Source organism: Micromys minutus (assembly GCF_963924665.1).
Source record: "Micromys minutus genome assembly, chromosome: 1".
In the NCBI taxonomy this organism is placed as follows: Eukaryota; Metazoa; Chordata; class Mammalia; order Rodentia; family Muridae; genus Micromys; species Micromys minutus.
The window spans coordinates 121,469,049-121,485,767 of record NC_137969.1 but is presented as its reverse complement, the minus strand read 5'-3'; the positions used below and the strand labels follow the sequence as shown (position 1 = coordinate 121,485,767).

Below are 16,719 nucleotides of genomic sequence, written 5' to 3'. Positions count from 1 at the left end.
AACACCCACTGGGGAATTTGTCTTTGGCAATTGTTTTGCTAATATTTCAAGCAGTTTGTAACCACAGACAGGATGTTTGAAAAACATTTATAGTAACCAGATATGGCAAGATGGCTCATCAGGTGAAGACACTTGCTACTGGTTGCAAAGAGACTACCATTCCAACTGGAGCATCTGCACAGGGCAAAGCTTTATTGATAAAGAGGGTGTGTTAAAGAAAGGAAGATCAGTTGCACATTAACAGAAAATGTGTTTGGTTTTTATTCTAAATCTGGAGATGGTGACTGTGTCTTCCTCATTGGGTGGGGTCTGTTCTTAAAATCATATTTCATTGGCTAGACTGAAAAGAGTGTACTCAGGAAATGAAAGAAGGGGGGTGGATTTGCTTCTAGGAGAAAAGAATCACTAATTCAGGTCATCAAATTCTAGGAATGCAGCAGGAACATTTGTGTCACCAAAGGTTCTATTGGTAGGAGGGGTTAACACAGTGGCATAGAAGTCTTACAATGTGGGGAAGATAAAAAGATTCCAATTTCTTGCTGACTTAGGGCTTTACTTTGGTGATCAGACACTATGACCAAGGCAACTCTTATAAGGATGACATTTAATTGGAGCTGGCTTATAGGTTCATAGTACAGCCCATTATCATCAAGGCAAGAGCATGGCAGTATCCAGGCAGGCCTCGTGTAGGAGGAGCTGAGAGTTCTACATCTTCATCTGAAGGCTGCTAGAAGACTGGCTTCCAGGCAGCAAGGAAGAGGGTATTAAAGCCCACACCAACAGTGACACACCTACTCCAACAAGGCTACATCTCCTAATAGTGCCACTTCCTGGGCCAAGAATGTACAAACAATCACACTTGCCCTAAACACAAGTTTTACAGTATTTGAAAGAGAAGACTCATTTAACATGTCTTACACCATCAAGCAGGCTGACCTGAGTTTGATCTCTTAGGCCTACACTCTGTAAGGAGAACCAACTGCTGAAAGTTATCCTCTGTCTCTCCCTAGTCTCTCTTCCTCCCTCCCTTCATCTCTCTCTGTCTCTGTCTCTCTGTCTCTCTGTCTCTCTCTCTCTCTCTCACATACACACTTAGTAAATGTAAAAACATAATTGGATTAACAATCTTCCATAATGAATAAACAATAACATTATTTTTCTTAATATTTGGTAACTCAGAGAAAGCACAAATGTCTAGCAAATGAATTTCAGTCTGGCTGAAAGAGTCTGATCCCCTGTATCCTCAGAGCAGCCAGCCTGTGGTCTAGGATTTATGGTCCTTCTGTTGCTCTCCTGATAGCCACCATCTGGACACCACCAGGGAAGCCAGGTGCAGAACACATGATTGTAGCCAGGACAAAGGGCCTTTCAAGAAAATTGACTCTAAAGTGTCTAAAAATATGATAACCAGATTGAGTCAGAGTGGTAGGGAGCAGGGTGCTGGTGGCAGCAGCAATAGCAGGAGTGACAATGCTTTGTGTGTGTGTGTGTGTGTGTGTGTGTGTTTGCACGCACACATTGGAATGTCATTAGGCATTATGTCAGGATGGCTTGATTGATTCTAAAAAAAAATGTTTCATGTCTTTAAGGCTTGGTTACCAGCTGACAGATTTTTGATAAATGAGTCAGAACACAAGCTCTGATTTAATTAATAGTTTAGTCCGTGGAATTCTTAGTGGAATGAATTATTAAGTAGGCTCTTGTAGGGAGCGGATTTCTGGGGGGATGCTCTCAATGGGTATATTTGTTCCTATGCAACTTGTCCACAACGATTGAGCCACTTTGCTCTGCCATGTTCTGGACCATATTGTGCACAGCTACAGCAGCAATGGAGCCACGTGACCATACACCAAAGCCCGTCAACATGTGAGCCCAAGTAATCTTCCTCCCCAATTAATTTTGCTCACATTTCGACACTGTGACTGAAAATGACTAATACAAGACCTAGTGGAAATGTTACAACATTTAATAGAAAGCCATTAAATCAATAATTTTTATTATGGATATAAGAATTACTGAGTATTTTAAGATATTATTGCAACATTTATAAGGGAAAGAATAGACATTAAGATATCCAGGGAGGGGAAAGTAGAATATAGTGTTAAAAAGGGATAAGAGGGAATTACAACAGGAGAAATGATGGGGCAGGGCTGGGAGGGCAGGGTAGAGGAGGGACTGTGCCAAGGACCATGAACACTAAAGGCCTTTTGAGAGGTTGTATGGAAACCTACTACTGTAGAAGCTTTCTAAGATGCATGTTCACAGAAAGAATTTATATGGAGTTAGCATATCATGGGGCAGGGGGACCTGTATCTCAACTAGATGTCATATGCTACCACATACAACTCCCAGTCCCAGGAATGAGTTACATCATTTTGAATTACTAGCCAGAGGGATCCCAGTCCCAGGAATGAGTTACATCATTTTGAATTACTAGCCAGAGGGATCCCAGAGACCCCACAAGCACTCCAGGGTATTATTAATGCTATTGGTTCTCTCCACCATGGGACAGTAAAACCCTATTGATGAAGACTACCAATGCTTAGAGTGTCAAGGGAACTAGATGGTACTTAACTGGAACCTTCACTCCTACCGGCTAGTGTTCACACAACAATCCTTAATGATGTTCTTAAGATAAAGTATACACTTGGGAATTCTATTTCTATCTCTACTGCTCAGGTCTTAAAATCCCCATACTGAGGATTCCCATGTGTATGTAAATCATAGTATACAATAGGAAGACAAGTCACTTGATTCTTGGCACATATTCCCAGCCTAATCTTTGTCCTTTCTCTCCCCACCCACCTGTTGTTCCATAAAGCCTAGGAGTGGGTGAGTGAGAACAAAAGAGAGGGTCAGCAGAAAGGAATAGTTACAGAGCTCCAGGGACAGAGCCAGGGATACATTTGCTTCAAGTACAAATTGAAGAACTGGATACATTTTATTCTAACTGGGGTGGTGGTGGGGAAATGCTAACTATTTGTGTAAGAACATTGGCTTGTACGCTGTATTCATCATGGTTTCCCCCCATCCTTTACACTCTAAAACAAATGATTTTATTCTTTTGTAAGAAGAACAGGAATGTGGATTGTGTCATAGTAAACATTGTTTATAGACTGTAACCCAAACAAGGTCCCTCAGACCACTTGCAGAGGCAACGGTAAAGCAGGACCCCAAATTTTCATAAGCCTTTTGTTTATACTCCTCTCCTGTGCTGTTTACTGTCTTCCAAACACCAGAATCCAGAGCAGCATCTGGCTTTCAGAGAGATTAACTATTATTTACGAGGTGAATGAGTGAACGATGTTAATAAAGCCAATGTTAATAAACATTGGTGCTTTGGTTTTTGGTTGTTAAGTTGTAGGTTTACATGTACTCTTACACATTGGCAAACACGAAAAACAGCTTCAAATTTGGATGAAGCCAGACCCCCTTTGTTTCTTAAGATCATTTCCTGGTCATCTTGTTTACCAGTTAACTCAACAGTTCTTGTTAGACGGTGGGGTGGCTTTATTAGGCAAAGTGACTCAAAGTGAAGAAGTCTCTGTTGGGGTAACTTTTTTTTTTTTTTTTAAGTCAGACCCAAACGGAAGTGAGTGTGAGGTGAATCTCAGGAACTTGAAGTAGAGCTGAGCTGAGAAGCAGGAAGCAACATAGTTATCAAGCTACCGATGGAAACAGGTTTGCGTCCTGGGAGTAGACATGCCAGAAGCCGCTTCCCTTAAATTATTTATGGCAATAGTGATCGCCTTCATTTTAGTCCTGCCAGAATTTTTCAAGACACCAAAAGGTAAGTTTTTTTTTTTTTTTGCATTGCAATTGTCCTCTCCTTGCTTACTTTAGAGTACGGTGGCAGCTAGTGGTGGCAGACAAGCTCTTTTTGGGTGTATGCTGAGTGAGCCCAAGTTCAGTGACTGAAGCGCCTTTAAGGAAAATGAGATACCAATTTTTAGTAGACTGCTGTCTAGCACAGTGACCTTAGGACCTAGTTATGGTTACATTTAAAAATGAAAAGAAATATTTAAAGTCCAATTTTAGATTCCAGACATGGGACTTAAGAGAATACCATTCTATGAGTTTGTTTCTTTCAAACAGTTTCCATTTTTTCAAAATAATCTTACTCTGTTTTTATATTCTGGAACTACTTACTAAGGAAAACGACATTTATTTATTTTAAAAATGATCCATTTAATTACAAGGTGATGCTAATAATTTACTGCTGATTTTAGAAAGATAGGAATAATTCTAGTCTTTTGAATATATAGCAAAACCCAGATGGGCACAACTATAGGCAGGTATGTGTGTGGGTGTGAGCATTAGGAACAGGGTACGACCCACTCTGAGAGCCCTTCAAAGAACTGTTATATGGTTGTTGAACTTCAGCGTAGAGAAACAAACAAACAAAAAAGGGGAATTTAAGCTAATTCTTATATATTATTAAAAGACTGAAAAACATATTGTGGATGTTTAAGTGATAATTGTGCTAATTAGCCTTTAATTAGAAGAAAAAGTGAAAAAAATCCACTGTTCTATTACTAAATAGAAATCATATAAATTTACTAAAACTAGAGAAAAAACTTATACTTGATATCTTGCTGCAATGAATATTTATTGTCGAATATATGCAAGGCTAAGTGTTCAGACAAAAATACTTTTGCTAATTTTATTTGATGACATACTGCAATGGTTATTTAATGTCTCATATTAAACGATGCTAAGTAGCCAGATAAGACTATTTTTGCTAAATAAACACTGTAGCCGAAGTTTTTACAAATGATCGAATTTAATTTTTTTTTCCTTTAAGTTTGGTTTTATTTTTTTGCTCAGATTGGGCAAGCATTGAGTGTATCTTTGATGCTTATTTCACCCACTGAAAATGGGTCCTAAAGGAAATAGAAGAAAGACGAGTTATTTTTAAGATATTTTAGGCTGAGAGGAAAACATGTCTTTAGCCATCTAGGCTAGGCCTTCTCTGTGTTTATATTCCTATTACTTTGACCAATTAGTTTGGATCTAATGAAAATCAGGTAATCAGCTACTGTCTGCTAAGCTGGTCAGTGCTTTTCCAGAGATGGTCACTCCAAGATCCTATTAAAGACTGGGAGGAGGAGGGAAAAGACAGAGGCCTCAGAGGTGACATCAGAGGACCAGTGCAGCCCAGGGAGAGTCAGAGAGCAACATGGAGGAAACCTCAGTGGGCCTTTGATTTTGTAAGCAGAACAAAGCCGGTTTGTTTTTGCTTTTGCTTTTTTTTTTTTTTTTTTTGTTTGTTTGTTTGTTTGTTTGTTTTTCAAAATCCTCTTCGCTGAACTCCCCTGGCTGGAGACAACCGGTCTGTTCTTCATGTTGACAAGGGTGACAAGCGCCAGGTACATGTTTGTTCTTTCAGCTGCCACTGTTCCTTTGCTGCTGTCCTAAGCCGAAAGAACCGCTTGTTTTCTGGTTAAAGAACAGCATCGATGGCTCTTTTCGTTCTTTGGGATGGTGACATTATTTGGATATTTTGTTTCAAAGGATCCCTATGGCAGAACAGCACACAAAACGGTTTGCAAACGGCTGTGTTCTCCTGATGTCCTTCAGGGGTGGAAGGAATTTTGCTCAAAGCCACCACAAAGTATTGATTATTGGGTTAACTATTTCACACATGCAATAGGGTAATAATGGTCTATGGGTCATCAGAATTATTGCTATAACCCCAACAGGTGTAACCTTATGTTGATTAAACTAAGGAGGTTTGGATTTAACTATTTTGCTGCTTAAGTTTGGGGGGTGGGGTGGGACAAGGTCTCCCTATGTAGCCCTGGCTGTCCTATAACTTGCTATATAGACCAGGCTGGACTTGAACTCACAGAGATCTGGTTGCCTCTGGCTTCCAAGAGCTGAGATTAAAGGTGTGTGCCATCATTCCTGGCCATCGATGTTAGTTTTTAATCCCAGTGAATTGGTTCTTGAAATTAATTGAATGGTCAATCAGTGAATCTAATAAAGAATTATACAGTTATTTAGATAATGAAGTGAGATCATTCTCAAAGCAGAAAAGTGAATCTTAAGACTCTCAAGGCCAAGGCCTGTTGGGTATGTTGTCTTTTCTTCCTTCAGATTGCATTGCTCTTTAACTCTACAATAAGTACGACAAAATTATTTGACATCTAAACCACTTACCTATACCCTGCCTTTGCCGTGTCAAATGAACTCAGAAGGAATCTCAAGGTGGAACAATGTATAAATCAGGTTTAATATATTTGGTTTCAAAGCAATAAACTCTAAATCCCCAAGTTGAAAAGACGGCATCATGTCTGATCATAGTTTATCACAAACATATCCAAGTCTTTGAATAGTTAAAAATTATTATCATGAATCTTCAGTTGCTATAATTATGTAGTATTAGCTATTTGGTTTAATTTTAAGAATGAGAGCTTCTTAGATATTGATAGCCACTCAAAAGGGTGGCATTGGCAAGGTAACCTAGCCCAACAATGATCCGAAGCCTTCAGTTAGTTTAGAAGGTATCCCGGGCACAGCAGTTGGTGAACAGCTGGGCCTACTTCACTTGCTTGTAGAAAATGCAGATACTGATTCCATTCCTTGAAACCGAGGAAGCAAGTTTGCTCCCAACCACAACATCACTGATCTGCTCTTGTTGGATGAAACCTTTCAGATGGAGAGTTGGGAGGCTCGAGAGGTGGCTCAATGCTTAAAAGCACTGGCTACACTTTCAGAGAACCTGGGTTCAATTCTCAGCACATGGCAGATTACAACAGTGTAACTTCAGACCCAGGGCCTCCTACACTCTTCTGGGCTGCAGAGGCACTAGGCATGCACACGGTGAGCAGAAATGTGTGCAGACCAAATGCACGTATAAAATTTGGGAAGGAGCCTTGGTTCAACCTTAGATAGATCCCAAAGGTCTTTAATTTATTCTTTCTCTTAGCCATGGTGTCTCTCTATGCTGGGAAAGTGAGGCTGACAGAAGGAAAGGCAAGTCTTTCTTAAGGGTTTGCAGTCATGAACAGAATGGTTGGTCAGGCGATTAAGTACAACCGCATAAAGAGTAAAGGCAATGTCAAAGGAGTTATGAGAACATTAATGATGTTCCCAGGCCTATGCTGAGAGGAGGTTCCCTCCGCTCCCAGATGCCAAAAAAGTAATAACTTGGCAGAGTTCAAATAATCCCCCACAGTACTTGTTTACAGAAGCACTTTCTAAGAGAAGTCATGATTCTTATTGAATTTCAAGTAAAATGTTTGCATATCAAATCTCAAAACTTTGTAAGAGCAGACCTGGTCGGACGTTACAGAGGTTTGCAGCAATCAGGACAAGAACAATGCAGATGAATACTCTGCAAGTCTCATTATGCCCAGCTGTGTTGATGTTGTTTACTTTGAAGAGTCAAACTCCCATGAAATAGGTACAGTGGGTTTCATTTCTCTTCCCTGTCACATTTTCTGGTGGAAACCGTAGCGTGATGAGTGGTAAACTGAGGCAAGCCAAGGATGAAGGACCTTGCCTTGTGAATTACAGGACAACCCCTCCTCAACTCAGCAGTGTGTCTCCACTGTGTTTATGTCCTTACTACAGAGGCACTGTACTGACAGGGCTGCAATGAATGAATGAAATGCCCCTTGTTTTCAAAGTGAGCACTTTCTTTTCTTCTTACTGACTTTATAAGAATGTAATCAATGATTCCTAATAAGGTTTAGGCCATATGACTAAACTTTAAACTATGTTGCCTGGGATGCTCTCAAACCTCTAATGCTTCTCCTACTTCAGCCTCCCAATTACTGGGACAATGGATGCTCAGCACTACATCTGGCTTATAATTTGAAGTGTGTGGGGTACGGGGTGGGGAGTGCAGTGCATGTGGCAGCCAGAGGTCAATGCCAAGCATTTTTCTCTATTGCTCCCCACCGTAGTTATTTTAGGCAGCGTTGCTCAGTGAACCAGAGCTTATGAACTGGTTTGACTGGTACCTGGTCACCTCTAGGGATCTGCCTGTTTCCAACCCCCAATCTTAACGAATACATGAAGCTACACATACCGAGGAGCACAAGGCTAAATATTTTTACATGTAACTCATTTTTAACTGATTCAATATTCAACTAATCTACTGGGAATGTAGTTCGGTGGTGGAACGCGTGTTTGTCAGGTAGAGAGCTCCAGGTTTGAGCTTGAGTAGCTGCTGACCTGTGAGCAGAAAGGGAACTCTACCTTGACCTCCTACCTTACTGGGGTCTCTGACAAACACTGCCATGCCAGAGTTTGATAAAAGTTCAGGGAATCCAAACTGAGGCCGTCAGTCTAGTTTGGCAACACTTTTACCTACTGAGTCATCTCCTTAGCTTTATTTTTAGTTTCTTGAGAAACTGTCATACAAATTTCCAAAGTGGTTGCACTGGTTTACACTCCTACTAGGGGTGCATAAGGATTCCTCTCTCTCTGCACCCTCACAGCATTTGTTACCATTCATTAATGGAGAGTTAGCCCTTCTGACCGCCTTAGGACAGGATCTCAGCATAGTTTAACTTGTATTTCCTGATGGATGATGGTGTTAAACACAAATGTTTATTGGTCATTAGATATTCTTCTTTTTCGAACTCTCTGTCAAATACCTATTTTTTGATTGATTGACTGTGTGTGTTTAGTTTCTTGAGTGCTTTATAGATTCTGTATATTGATCCTCATGTCAGATGTATAACTGACAAAGTTCCTTCTACTCTGCCTGCTGTCTGCTTATTCTCCTGTGAAGCTTCAACTTCACACAGTCCGGATGCCACTGTGGCTGGGTTCCAGTAAAGGGTAGTCTTTTGAGACATAGACTGTCTAGTTCCCCTGAATTTTCATGAAATTTGGAAAGGGAGAAAATTATTTTCTTGGCCTCATTTTATAGAGCACAATTGCTACTCTTTAGAATTCTACTTTCATGAATTAATTACCCCACAGACCCCACCTCCAAATATCATACTGGGACTTGAGTTCAGTAGATGGGTTTTAAGGGGATACAAACAATACATGAAGTTGGTTATTTAATTTTATAAGACGGTGCTAAATATCTTCCCCAAATGATTATATTAGCACCATTCCTAGTAGCAAAAATACTATTTATTGGGCTTTCACCAAGCATCATAAAACTGCACAAATAATACATATACACTTATATAATTCATATGTTCCTTTCAAAGTTTACTAATGATTTGCTAATTGAAAAATAGCTAAAGCATTGGGGAAACAAGACTCAGAGTAGTTATCTGGCAAGCAATGGGGAAAATGTCTGGCTGTGGGAAAGTTTTCATTTGTTTGTTTTTGCCTTGAACAGAGTAAGGGGGGGAGCTGTATTGAGAGTTTATACATATCTGCCATAACTTGGATACTGAGGTCTATTGTGTGCAAGGTATAAAAAGTTCAATTCAAGAAATGAATTGAAGGCGTTTTGGATCAATGGTGCCATTAGACAGTCAACAGAGGCAAATACCAATATTCTGTGGAGGAAGAAGAAAACACTTCAAACCAGTCCTCAAATAACTCCCAAATAAAACACCAGAGAAAATAAGCTATTAACCAAAACATCATGAAACACATGTAGACTCAACAGACAAGAATCAACAGAAACAACAGGCAGTAGAACCAAATCTTGAAAGAATATCATAAATATTACTTATATTACAATTAGAGTATTATAAATAAATACTTAACTGTTTCAGTAGATAAGAGAAGCCATCAAAATGATGAATAATATAAGCATATGTTTGGAACCTTATTTCATATCATATATGGAGCCCAACTGTTGGTAGAAAATATTCTTGATTTGTTGGCTCTTACCGTGACTTTTAGAAATGTTGTCAAAAGCTGGAGGGATGGCTCAGTGGATGAGGGCACTGACTGCTCTTCAGAGGTCCTGAGTCAAAATCCCAGCACCCACATAGTGGCTCACAACCATCTGTAATGAGATCTGATGCCTTCTTCTGGTGTGTGTTTGAAGACAGCTGCAGTGTACTCACATAAATGAAAAATAAAAATAAAAAAGAGATGTTGTCAAAAGCAGAGTGAACAAAGACTTTAAGACAGGCAAACAGAATTCTATCAAACTAAAAAAAAAAAAATCTAAACAGCCAACAATCAACACAGCTATGGACAAGAGAAAGTATTTCTAAGACACAGTTTAACAGCTGTATCTACCAACTTGACTATCACATTGTAACCACAATTAAGGCATAACTTTCCATCTTCCCAAAAAGTTCCTCTTGCTCCAACCTGTAAGATCTCTTCCACAGCCAAGTATTGTGCATTTTCCTAAATCTCATAGAAGCAGAATCAGGCGACCTTGTGTGGCTTATTCAATTGCACAAAAACACCATGTGATTCGTCCATGATGTTACTGATAGTTTCTTCTGTTTGTCACTGAGTGAGATTCCATCGTATGTCAGAGGTTGTTTTTAGATTCACTGTTTGCTGGAAATGTGGATTGTTTTCAGTTCTTGGCTCTTACAACATTTGGAAACTACCATAAAACTCATGTGCAGGTAAGACAGAAGCACCTGATTGTGTGGCTGTTTTTATTTGTGTGTGTGTGTAAATTCCTAGGATTGAGGTTTGGGGACCATATGGTAAGTATATATTTAGCTTATAGGGAAATGAAATCTGTTCCCCAATGTAATTTTGCTGCTTTGAATTCCTATCAGAAATGTATGAAGTCACACTTCATAGCGTCATTATTTTGAACAGCTGAAAATGGAAACAACCCAAATGTTCACTGTCAAAAAGTAGATAAATTACATAATATGTTCATTCATAAGACTCAACAATTTAAGTACATCTGTGCAAAGCCAACATGACCAAAACATATTAAAGAAAAGGAGTAAATCACAGAAGAGTGTAGATGGTACAGCGATGCATTTGTGTGCTTGCCCAGGTGCAGGGGCTGCTGAGAATGCTGTGGAGGTGTTGGCAACAGCACACTTCTTGATTTGGGGATAGGAATACTAATATTTGCTTATTTTCACCCACCCTGCCCTCAGATAGAGTTTCTCTGTGTAGCCCTGGCTGTCCTGGAATTCACTCGAGGGCTGGCCTCGAACTCAGAGATCTGCTTGTCTCTGTCTTTAATGGGCTCAGAGCATCTTGTAGAAGCCTATGTGTGATGTGTTTTTACAATAAAAGTCAAGGAAGAAAAATACAGCTCTTGAGCATTGTCATTTGCTTTCCTTTGAGAAGGAGAAAACAACTGGCCCGTACCTTTCTCCTGCTCTGCCAAGTGTTTTCCTAACTCTATTCAGCATTCTGCATATTTCCACAGACAAGCTGCTAACTTGGTACTGAAGCATTCTGGGATGCACTTGCAATTCTCAGAGCGGGCAGGTAGTGACTCTGGGAACATTAATGGAGGTGGTTGATTCACAAAGCCATGTTTGTGAAGTTGGAAATATGATCCACCTGATGATAAAGTGGTTGAGGGGGGTGGTTTATTTCTTAAAATTATACCAGGAAAGGCTGCACCCTCTATTTATTCCTGTTCCAATGGAATTATATAAAATTGAGGTTTAAAAACCACGTAAAACAACCCAATGGCCAAATATAGAGGGTGTTCCATCCATTTGGAAAGCCCGGTGACCACTTAATTGAGTAAGACTGCAATGTTGACAGCAAAATTGTTTCACTCTCCTTTCTAGGTCATGGCATAGCAATATAAATTCAGGAAGTTGAGTATCTCACAAGATGGAAGCGCCAGTGAGCAAGATGGAGAGGTGGCAGGAAACACAGTCTTGATGTGTTTTGGTGATGCTGAGAAGACTGTGAGAACATTGTCACTGTGTGCGTGGCCATCTGCCTCCTCTGACCATTGCTACTAAAGGAAATGATTTTTTAAAGATTTATTTATTTCAGTCTATGAGTACCCTGAGGCTGTCTTCAGACACACCAGAAGAGGGCATCAGATCCATCACCAGGTGGTTGCTGGGAACTGAACTCAGAATTTCCGGAAGAATAGTCAGCACTCTTGTTACAGTTATGAACTCCTTATAATTTTTACTGTAAATATTTATGCATCATAAAATTTATTTGAATAAAATTCTCTTCCCCCAAGAGAAACCTTTATTAACAGTTCAATTTTGAAATTTCTTCACTGTTAGAAATTACATGTGAGTTGCTGGGGAAATAACTTTTTTTTGGGGGGGGGAAATAACTTTTAAATACAGAGGGCTAGGACAAGGGCATTTAAGTTATTATATGACAGTACAAATCGCTAATAATCAAATGCTTATGGAGTTACTATTAAAATACAAACTCCATTAATCAAAACTATTTTAAGTGTTAGTTACTAGTTTGGCTTCCCCTTTAAGCCTGAGCCAAGGTTGAACTAAAAGTAACTACTTTAAAAGTGACCCAATGTGCTCTGTGGCACTTGGAGACCCTAACCTACATTTCAGAGAGAATGTGGAGAAGCCACAGAGAGGCAGGATTAGCCATGTCAGTTACTTTGAACCTAAAATATAGCAGACAGTGTCTGAGTCATTGGAAGGTTTGTTACCAGGTCCTTAACTGGTCACACTGCTAAATGATTATTTTCAGTAACGCAGTGAGCTCAGATGTGTTCACATTGATTAAATCACAGGTAAACCCTAGCCAAGGCAAAGGAGGCATTTAAGATAGACTTATTTCTATTTTGTGTGCATTGGTGTTTAGCCTGCATGTGTGTCTGTAAGGGTGTAAGCGGTTTTGAAACTGAAGTAACAGACAGTTTTAAGGAGCTGCATGGCTGTTGTATTAGCTTGGCTCCTGTGCATTTAATTTTTTTAAAATCTGGGAGCCAACAGATTGGGAAAAGATCTTTACCAACCTCACATCTGATAGAGGTCTAATATCCAGTATATACAAAGAACTCAAGAAGTTAGATGCCAGAGAATCAAACAATCCTATTAAAAAATTGGGTACAGAGCTAAACAAAAATTCTCAACTGAGGAACATCAAATGGCTGAGAAGCATCTAAGAAAGTGCTCAACATCCCTAGTCATCAGGGAAATGCAAATCAAAACAACCCTGAGATTCCACCTCACACCAGTCAGAAATGCTAAGGTCAAAAATTCAGATGACAGCAGATGCTGGCAAGGATGAGGAGAAAGAGGAACACTCTTCCACTGTTGGTGGGGTTGTAAGTTGGTACAACCACTCTGGAAATCAGTCTGGAGGTTCCTCAGAAAATTGGACATAGTCCTACCTGAACACCCAGTTATTCCACTTCTGAGCATATACCCCAGAGATGCTTTAACATACAATAAGGACACATGCACCACAATGTTCATGGCAGCTCTATTTATAATAGCCAGAAGCTGGAAAGAACCCAGATGTCCTTCAGTAGATGAATGGATACAAAAATTGTGGTATATTAACACAATGGAGTACTACTCAGCTATTAGAAACAATGACTTTATGAAAGTCCTAGGAAAATAGATGTATCTAGAGAATATCATCCTGAGTGAGGTAACCCAGTCACAAAAGAACAGATATAATATGTAGTTACTGATAATTGGATACTAGCCCCAGAAAGTTCTGAATACCCCAGAAAAAACTCACAGGCCATTTGAAGCTCAAGAAAAACAGGCCAAAAAGTGAAAGCCTCAGTCCTTCTTAGGAAAAAAAAATAAGTATAGCACCCTCTCAGAGTGTGGTACACCTGGACTTTAAGTCATTAATAATCCAAGAGCTAAGAATATAGCCTTATGTCAATTTTTGGTATTCAAAAATTATTATGTTTAATCTATACTCACCAAGAAAACTCTGTTTCCATGTTCTGTTCTGCTCTACATGTACTTTATGCTTATGGTAACCAGTGGGATTTCAAGGCAGACTATCAAACTTCTAAAAGAATTTAGTACTGAGAAAAAACATATTCATATAGTGTTATGCCAAAATGCCTTTAAAAATCTGTACATGTATCTCTCTTTTAAAAAATAAAGTTGAAAGAAAAAAGAAAAGAAAAAAAAAAGAGAAAATCTGGTAACATGGGCTGGAGAGGTGGCTCAGTGGTTAAAAGCACTAGCTGCTCTTCCAGAGGTCCTGAGTCTAATTCCCAGCAACCACATGGTGGCTCACAACCATCTGTAATGAGATCTTACGCCCTCTTCTGGTGTGTCTGAAGACAGTCACAGTGTACTCATATAAATAAAATATTAAAAACAAAACAAAACAAAACAAAAAAAAAAAAAAAAAAAAAAAAAAACCAAAAACAAACCTGGGAACACAGACTTACATTTAAAAGTTTGAAAGCCAGAAGAGGGTGTTGGGTGTCTTGGAACTGGAATTACAGAGGGTTGTGTAATCACCATGTAAATGCTGAGAATTGAACCCAGGTCCTTCAGAAGAGTAATCTGTGCTCTTAACAGCTGAGCCATCTCTCCAGATTCAAAAACCTGAATTTTAAACAATGCATTGAGGTAAGGCAGAAACACATGATAGGCCAGAACTTTTTACCCACAAATAGGAACAAAACAGTCAAGTCTCTTGTGAAGGGTTTGGTTTAACACTTGTCGTATGTTAATTGAGTTTCCAAAGTTGCATGTAAGACGCTGAGGGTACCTGCCCCTCATTGGCTCTGATTGGTAAATTGGCAGCTAATGCTGGGCAGGAAGACAGAGATGGGAATTTGGGATTCAAGGTCAAGGGGAACAGAACAGGGAGGAGGATTTAGAATCACCATGGGGAGGTGGAGATTGGGGGAGAAGAAATAAGATCCAGGCTTGAGAGTCGCAGAAGAGAGAGCACATAAATCATGTAAGGGGGAGGGGAGAGCAGCCCCAGGGGGCCCCAACTGGGTCTAGGGTAGCAAAGATGGAATATAGATTTCAGAAAGTAATAACTCAGGAGTATCAGAGGGGAGGTGTTAGCCAGGAGCAAGTTTGGGAGTAGCCTTGCCACGGAACTGTTTAAGGCACTTTAAAATAGAAGGCTGTGTTTGTGTGTCTTCTGCTCGGGAACTTAGAACATTGGGGCAGGCAGTGAGGAACTCGTGCCGAACCTCTGGGTGATTTGAGTAGAGGGTACTCACCTACTGCAACATCTCTTTGTCTACTTGCCCTCAGTCTTTCAGGCAAGTTCATTCCTTCCCTAGAGACTGCTTTTTGGGGGGACTCCAGCATATAATGAAGATCAACTGAACCTTGTGAACTCAACAGCTGCTGGGTTTTTAGACCCTCCTCCAGTAAACAGACACTGTTGGTCTAGCTGGATGGCAACCTATAAGCTACTCTAATAACATACATACATATATGTATACAGATGGTATATATTAATTAAATATATTTATTTATTTTCACTCATCCTATCAGTTTGTCTTTCTAGAGACCCCTGACTGATACAGAGGGGCTTTGTCAGAGTTAGAAGAGTAGAAAGCAGAGACACAGAGCAGAAAGCACCTCGATGAAGGAGACACTGGTGCACATGAGCCAAGGAGCACAGGCAGGTACCAGGACTTAGGAGAAGATGCTTCTAGGTTCTCTAAAGGCTATTTATACAGGCCAGGATTTCTAACTATTGACATTAATATTGAACTTCTGGACATCCAAACCAGGAGAGTTCTCTTATTCTGAATGGCCAAGGCTGTGGAACTCCTCTCTAGCAGACTTAGAAACAAACACAGAAACACTGTCCAGATTTTGTTATCCTTTCTCTGGATCCATGCAGTTGACAATTTAAACATGGATAGATTCAGACAAGCTTAATACTTATCTGTTACCTTTCCCCCCATGGACTGGAGAGATTGGTTGGTGGTGACGAATACTCACTGTTCTTGCAGAGGAGCCAAGCTCAGTTCCCAGTGCCCATGTCAGGCTACTCCAGTTTCAAGGGTTTCTATAGCATTCTCTGGCTTCCACGGATGCCCATGTGACATATCACACACACACACACACACACACACACACACACACACACACACACGTGCACACACATGCACACACATTTCAGAAGTAGGGATGGCTAAGATTTTACTTCCCTACATGGATATTTGTTCTCTGAAAACTTAAACAGAATGTTGACAAGTTTAAAAAAAGAAATACTTAAAAGGAGTAGATACTAATTCATGTACAAACAAAGCCTTGTCATGGACTAGCCATCCTTTGCCTAGGAATAAGGAAGAGCTTACTTTGTGTTTATTAAAATGTCAAAAACTCAGAAATGCACAGCTGAAGAGAGCTTTTTGTTTTGTTTCTCTGCAGAAAGAACACGAGAGCTCTTCTGTCTGGAAGTGTGTTTGCTACCCAATTTCACCTACCCACCTTCCTCCTTCAATTTTTCTTCTGTGGCTTTTCTGCAACCAGCAGAGGAAACACAGACTATAATTGGAACCCTTCCAAATCACTCCAGTTCCCAAAGCTTCGCTGAGATTTGCCAAGACATCACAAGTGGATTGCCGATGTGTTCCTTGTGTTTGGTTTGTGAATCCAAGGGAGACATGGATTTCACTTCTCGGGAACAAACATCAAAAGGTAAATACAAAGGAATAGACTGACATTTACCAAGTCTAAATTAAGTTATTTTGAAAAAAAGGAAAAGCAAGAATTCCAGGGCTGGAGAGCTAGCTCAGTTGGTAAAATGCTTTTTGCTTTACAATGTAAAGAACTGGGTTTGAACTCCAGAACCTACATAGAAACTGGGCACTGAGGCTGGAGGATGGCCCAGCATCTCTTTCAGAGGACCAGCATCCACAAGGAGCAGCTCACACCCACCTGTTAC

The 16,719-nt window shown here is 40.0% G+C and overlaps 1 protein-coding gene across 1 annotated transcript in view; it reads left to right on the top strand.

The window, feature by feature from the left end:
- Nucleotides 1-3,702: 3,702 nt before the first annotated feature.
- TMEM156 (transmembrane protein 156) overlaps nucleotides 3,703-16,719 on the top strand; it is a gene marked incomplete at both ends in the record, with an annotated part of 34,012 nt that continues 20,995 nt past the window's right edge. Inside the window, 2 exons of the mRNA XM_080926194.1 lie at nucleotides 3,703-3,790; nucleotides 16,203-16,472. Of these exons, the coding sequence (XP_080782320.1) occupies nucleotides 3,703-3,790; nucleotides 16,203-16,472 (358 nt within the window). The remainder of the gene's footprint in view (nucleotides 3,791-16,202; nucleotides 16,473-16,719) is intronic.